The sequence below is a fragment of the Miscanthus floridulus genome, chromosome 15, assembly GCF_019320115.1.
Source record: "Miscanthus floridulus cultivar M001 chromosome 15, ASM1932011v1, whole genome shotgun sequence".
NCBI lineage: Eukaryota > Viridiplantae > Streptophyta > Magnoliopsida > Poales > Poaceae > Miscanthus > Miscanthus floridulus.
The window spans coordinates 79,714,303-79,720,963 of NC_089594.1; the positions used below are offsets into that span (position 1 = coordinate 79,714,303).

Here is a 6,661-nt window from a genome sequence, read left to right on the forward strand (position 1 = left end):
TCTCGAATACGGTCGGAAAATATCCGTACCGTTTTCGTCCCTACATACAGAGCAAAGGATTTGCCTTTTTATTCCCTGATGACATCCAACAAAAACATATATCCAATAACACAGCTTAGCTTTAGGAATGGTCAAAGATGTACACTGAAGCAAGTTTATTCATCCTCACGCTACCACAGATGATTTTTACACAGTCAAAATATATTTATAGAGGCAGTTTTCACTGCAGCCTGCCAGCCTCTAATTGAGTCTATGGAAATAAGAGGGTTTTATGCACGGCCCTACAACCGCAACTGCAAATTGATTTCTAGGGAGCTAAAATCCTTACTCTTAAAAAATACAAAAAGGAGAGTTAATAATAGTTATAATAAGCACAAGACTTTCAACTTGAGGAAAACAAAATCTATAGCAGTCAATAAAAATAAAATTTGAAAAAACAAAATTTAGATTCACGACTTCATAAGATTTATGATGAAGCAAGGGCCGCCATAGTTAATGGCAAGATTTCAAACTAATTGCATATTTAAAATATACATAGGTGCCATCCAAAGTAAAAATGCGAATATGGATGAGATGAAAAACATATAAATCAGTCCCTTGAAAAAAGTAATTAATAAATTTATGATAATTAGATATAGACTACTCCTATGAAGTATCTATTATGTCTAATTTGTAGAAAATAAACAAAGAGAAAACATACAATTTAATATAAACAATTCTTTATTAGTCAGTTGTATTAAACAGTATATCTCTTAAAATTCTAGCTCGTGCGAGAGCACGGGTTGATGGACTAGTGTCAAATAAGAAACTCTCTCATTGATCATAACATGTGCAGCGATTAATTAGGTCATTAACTACAGCCTTGCATATGAGTAGTTAAGTTAGAGGAGGAGCCGTCAATTGCACTGACCCCGCACACACGGTGTCGTATGCTACGGCTGTTGGGCACTGGATTCCCATTTATTTCTGTGTATCCGAGAAGTACTGAGTCCTTGAATTATACAGTAACACCTAACAGTACGACTCGCCGTACTATATGGCTGTATACTTAAATCCGTATCGATTGATCGTTCGTGTGTAGTTTTAGTGCATTCATAATTTTAATTACTCTCTCCGATCCAGTTTATAAGACATTTTACCTGAGTCAAGAGTCAAACTTTATAACCTTTGACTAATAATTTGATCAACGATTTCTAATTATTGTAATAAAAATTTGATATTATTAGATTGTAATCACATATACTATCTGATAATCGCAAACAATATAATATAAAATAAATGGATGATCAAAGTATAATTTAGAAGATCGTAGTATGTTAGACTACGTTTTATAAACTGGACCGGAGGGAGTAGAAGAGATGGTTCTCTTTTATGACTTGTATAACACAAGGTGCTAAGAATACACTGAAAACCTCGGCCCTACAAGTTTTGGACATATTTGTATTTAAATATAGACTTCGAGAGATATTTTGGTTGAGATAAGTGATTTCGGTACAAATTAAAGCGGTTAATTTATAAGATCCTTTATATTGACAAATGTGGGTATTAAAAGCAATTTTCAGAGTTATTTTAGATTTTTTTATAATGGCAGATAATTTAGTGGTTACTTTGCATTATTTTTCATAATAGAATATGTGGGTGATTTGGCTGTAGATTTAGAGATTTATTTTGAATTATATTTTATAACGACAACGATGGGTAGTCTAAATGCAATTTTAGGGGTTACTTTTATGTATTATTCGTAATAGTATAAGTGGGTTGTTTTTTAGAAAAAAAATTATTTATTCTAAATTATAAGTTATTTTAGTTTTTTTAGATACATAGCTTTTGATATGTATCTGGATATAACGTATATCTAGGTGCGTAACAAAATCTACTTATTAGAAAAGTCAAAACGACTTATTATGAAATGAAATGGAGGGAGTAGAATAGATCCAATGATTATTATAGCCGATGGTAATTAGAGTACATCAAATTAAAGGCCATATATTCCGGATTATTTTGAAAATTTTAAGGACCTCCCTTTTACCTACGACATCTCGTGGGGATTAAACACGGGCTCCGTTAAAGGCCTCATTAAGATTATGATATGATGTCCAATGTGAAATGATACAACTTTTATGCAGTAGACATCCATATACGATTCGAGTAATTATTGGCAATAAATATGAAATTTGACCTTCTCGTCGAAATACTATTTTTCGAAGCATAGGAAGTAGTATATAAAACAATCCACGTCCCAATTTATATATATATATGTATTTATTTATATATATATATATATATATATATATGGAAAAGAAGTTTGAATTGAAACGTGGGGAAAATATACTTTTCTTGTCCCGTTGAGCACGATCCCCGAAGCAGTGGAGCGGGGCACCCGTGACCGCGTGAGTTGAGCGGAGCAGAGCAATGAGCCAGTGACCGACCGCCGGTAGAAAGAGGAGACGACGACAAGGACAGCAACAAACGCCGTGGCATCCCGGACAAATCGCTGCGGCTTCCAACCAAGAACCAACCGGGCGCCGTCCCGAGGCGACGCTTCCCTGTCAGCGTCGCCGTCTTCCTACCTGTCTTTGCCCCCCGTCCGTGGCCCCGTATGAACCCACGCCAAAGCAGAGCGCAGACTGCAGAGCAACCACCACCCCTCCTGTCCGTCTCTTGCTCCCTTTCCTCTCTATCCCTCCAGTCTCCACGCACACAGCCACACCCACACAGGAACGAAGAGACAAGGGAGCGGTTGCCTGGCGCTGATTTCCCTTTTCCCGATTCCAATCAATTAAGCATAAACACAGGCAGCAACCACAGCGTTTTGGCGTTTGATGATTGCGCAATCGAGCAGCGGCGCGGGGAGGCAACAAGACGCTCCACCGAAAAGGGGCGCCTTTACAGGACGCGGGCCTCGCCTTTCCCTTGAATCTCGCCGCGCCGCGCCTCCTTTCGTTTTCCCGCCCGTCTCGACCTTCGAAAGCACTGTCACAGCGAGCGAGGGAGCGGGGGAGGAGCGCTAGCTCGTGGTGGAGGAGGAGCAAGCAGAGGAGCGGAGGGCCTCGCCGAAGCGCGTGCGCGTAACCCGCGCCTCCGCCCGTCCGGCGACGGCGAGATGGAGGCGGCCGCCGACCCGGTGAGTTCTGTTCGCCAACTCTCCTCTCCTCCCGTTTCAGTGCTTCTCCCTCCTGGCCACCACACCACGGTGCAGCGCAGCAGCCAGCGATGAATTCGTTTCTCGTTGTCTTGTTAGTTTTTGGTTTGCTTCTGGATTTGGTGCGGTAGGAGCAGAGGAATATGTGTACAAGTGGTCCAGTTCATCCATTTAGTTCTTGCGTTGGTTGGTTCCATTCCATGGGCTGGCCGTGGTCCATAATATTTTTCAGCATAAGTAGTACATCATTGCTTGGGGTTGGGGATGCTCAATTACCGTAACCGATGGTCAGTGTTGGATCGGAGGTGAAGTCGCAATTGCTTAACAGAGGAGACAATTTTTTGTGTGTGTGCCTCTTGCTTCTTGTGGCGGCAAGTTACTGTAGCCTGTAGGACGTTGGGCGTGGTTTGGTTTTTATTTAGTAGAAAAATCTCACCTTTTTATTGCAAGCTCCACACGGTTTGGAACAACAATTCTGCAAACTTTTTCTTCATGTATTATTAGGTCTGCTAGCAGCTACTTTCCTTGTCATTCCCGTAGTAGGAGAATCGTTGTTTCGGACAGTTATGTGCGATTTTCTTTGAACTTGGAAGGATGAATGACTGCACTTCGCATTACTTGCTGCTATATCCTTGCTTGTTTGGGAAATCGTCCCACGTTAGTTAGACTAGCTCACGTGGTTGTTTCTTTTTTTAACAGTTGGAGTATGAGCTGCAGAGGGAGATCTCTGACATCTTGATTCAGAACTACGTTTGCGGTCTGCGCCAGGAGTTTGAGATGAAGTTATGGGAGCATCAGAACTGCATCAGCACTCTGAACAGGAATTGGGCAGAAAAGGTTTCTGAGATCACGGTGCTGCGTGACGAGCTTCAGAATGTTCTGAGTGTTATAGTCGCTTCTGAACCTGGTACTCATCATCCTCACCAGTCCCATGGTGTCCTAGAAGACCAGATGATCATTGTGAAGATGAAAGATGATAGTGAGCCTTCTGTAACAGAGAAATCTTCTGAGTCAAGTGAGGTTATGCTTCAGATCCCAGATTTTTCCCTCCTGAAGCACATGCACAGCGAAGAAGTCACGAACTTTCTCAAGATGGAATGGCTAAAGCTGCGAAGGCAGCACGAGTCCGAGCTGCATGAGAAGACAGAGGAGCTGTTCAGGGTGAAAAGGGAACACGCAAAAGAGAAAGCTTCGTTGCCGCTTAAGAAAGAGAGAGAGCTTGAATTCATCAAATCAAAGTTGCTCCAGACCATCTCCAAGCTTGGTGAGATAGCCTCAAGGAAAGAGAATTCTTGTTTTGACGGTAATGAGAATAAGGAGATGCGCAGATTGAAGGACAGGATTGGTATGCTACTACATGAAAATAGTCGTCTCCGAGGTTTGCTGGCTGATAAAAAACAGGAGGTTAAGCACCTCTCTTTCCAAGTATCAGATTCAAAGAGCACAACATCCCAGTACTCACTGTCAGAGACAAAACTGTTAAACAATTCTGAGAAGCTTAGGGCTGAACTCGAAGATTTAAAGGTTGAGAGGCACTTGAACAATTTAGTGGATTTGTCTGTATTCAAGGAAGTTTTTGATAATTATGAGAATCAGATTTATGAAATGGATCAGGAGGGATCCTTCCTCAAAGAGTTGCTTGATGAAAAAGAAGACCAGCTAAGTTTTATTTTTGAAGATAGACAAAAGCTCAAGTATGAAAATAGTCAACTTGTATCAATTGCAGGGTCAATTATGCAGCACCATGACCAAGTCAACTTGGTTAATGACGAGCTTATGATGTTTAAGGAGAAAGTGTGTGAGCAAGAACTGCTGATATTGGAGTCAAAGGGTGAATATAACTCCATGAAAAGGTGTTTGTATGAGGCTATGCAAGAAATCCAAGTATGCAAGAAAGAAATACTTGGGCTGACTGAAAACTTAACTTCTATGTCTATTGCTTTGAAGGAAGCCAAGGAACAGAATGCCTCACTTGATGCCACAATCCGTGAAATGAAGAAAACACCAGCACAAAGTATTGGCAGTCATTGGGGATGGACTGGGGAATTTGATCTTGCCGGTATGGAGAAATTGTCAAAAACATATAGTGACTTTGAAAGCAGATTAGTAGAAACTATGAAAAGAAATGAAACCAGGTGTGTAAGTTAACTTATATCCTTTCACATTTCTCTGTAGTTGCTTACTTGCTTGTTTAATCTAGAACCACACGTGCTCAGTTAGGCTCGTTGACTCTTTTGAGTTTTGACAAGAGCATCCTGACACTCCTTGTATTTTAGTCATCTGTATGTTTGTGCAAAGTAGCAACTTGGTCATATATTTTCTGTATTTCAGTATATTATTCAAACGTTCATTTTCTTTTGTAAAAAAATATGTGCAGGTTGACTAGTCTAGTTTGTCAGTTTAGCCCACTGGTGCAGCAAGTTGTTGTCTTAAGGAAAAAAGAATTCTGGTATAAGCAAATACTTGAGATTAAATGCTCAAATCTTCGGAAAGCAGAAGCAGAGGTTAGTCTTGTTTTAAAGTTTTTTTTCTTTATTAAGCTGCTACTGTTAGGCTACATCAACCACAGTACTCCTGCACAAAAAATAGATAGAATGATAAGTTCATGATGTATTAAATTCCAAAGGAGGACATCTGATTTATTTTCTTATCCTAATTCAGGTTGATATACTTGGCGATGAGGTTGACACTCTTCTAAGTGTTCTGGGAAAAATCTATATTGCACTTGATCATTATTCTCCAGTTTTGAAGCATTACCCTGGGGTAAGATAAATACTCCATAAAAGAACATGACTCGCGCTATTAAGATTTAAACAGGACATAACCTTTTCTGCTATGCTTCCAGGTTACAGAGATTTTGATGCTTGTCCAGAAGGTGTTGAGAGGAGAAAGCATTGAACACCTAGCCACTATGGGAAAATCCTGACAGATTTCATGTCCATACAAACAGTTGCGCAAGATCCTAAGAAGAGTTAGAACAATGTGCTGTGGGAGAATATTTACGCGTACTTACAGCAAAGAAACTTGCTAGCTTAGAGTATTTTGTGCAGTCAAAGTAGCGATGACTACAATCAAAAGGATACATACGTAGCCATGACTGTTGATTATGTAGAGTAACAAGTTTTCAGCCTTGCTAGCTTCATTTGTATTAGTGTGCAGTTATAGTTGAGTTCAAACTAGAAATTTAAAAGGTTGGTTCAACAACTGTACCTTTACATAGATGTGTTATGTAATGGTTGTAGGTTTAGGTTGCATGATGCTTTGGTGATAATTATTTCAAGGTGCATAGCTTCTTCTAGTCATATGAAGTATTGTATGCTTGTATAGTTGTGGTGGGTAGGGAACATGAACTTGTTACAATTGCATTCCATTCGTTGCAGTTAAAATATACATGAAGATTCTTTGTTTGATGGAAGGAGGTATTGACATGAACATGCCCTGGCTGATAGATTGCAAGTGACTACGGTTTTTCAATTGAACATGACATGCTAACATTTTCCCCCCAGAAAGTAAAGAACA

The 6,661-nt window shown here is 40.0% G+C and overlaps 1 protein-coding gene across 2 annotated transcripts; it reads left to right on the plus strand.

Moving 5' to 3' along the window:
• The first annotated feature begins 2,633 nt into the window (after window positions 1-2,633).
• On the plus strand, window positions 2,634-6,507 carry LOC136507957 (WPP domain-associated protein-like). 2 transcript variants are annotated; one of them, XM_066502546.1, is made up of 5 exons: window positions 2,634-3,124; window positions 3,842-5,277; window positions 5,520-5,646; window positions 5,804-5,905; window positions 5,988-6,507. In XM_066502546.1, exons 1-5 carry the CDS (start codon window positions 3,104-3,106, stop codon window positions 6,066-6,068), a joined length of 1,767 nt encoding a protein of 588 aa, XP_066358643.1. In that variant the 5' UTR covers window positions 2,634-3,103; the 3' UTR covers window positions 6,069-6,507. The 2 variants fall into 2 exon arrangements, 1 of the variants encoding a protein (XP_066358643.1); XR_010771801.1 differs by lacking the exon at window positions 5,520-5,646.
• Window positions 6,508-6,661: the final 154 nt, after the last annotated feature.

What these genes read in the sequence shown, in the direction of transcription:
- LOC136507957 (XM_066502546.1), top strand. Translation starts at nt 3,104, where the DNA reads ATGGAGGCGGCCGCCGACCCG. An exon ending in TTCGGAAAGCAGAAGCAGAG is followed by an intron (nt 5,647 to 5,803) that starts GTTAGTCTTGTT and finishes ATCCTAATTCAG; the next exon opens with GTTGATATACTTGGCGATGA. An exon ending in TTTTGAAGCATTACCCTGGG is followed by an intron (nt 5,906 to 5,987) that starts GTAAGATAAATA and finishes CTATGCTTCCAG; the next exon opens with GTTACAGAGATTTTGATGCT.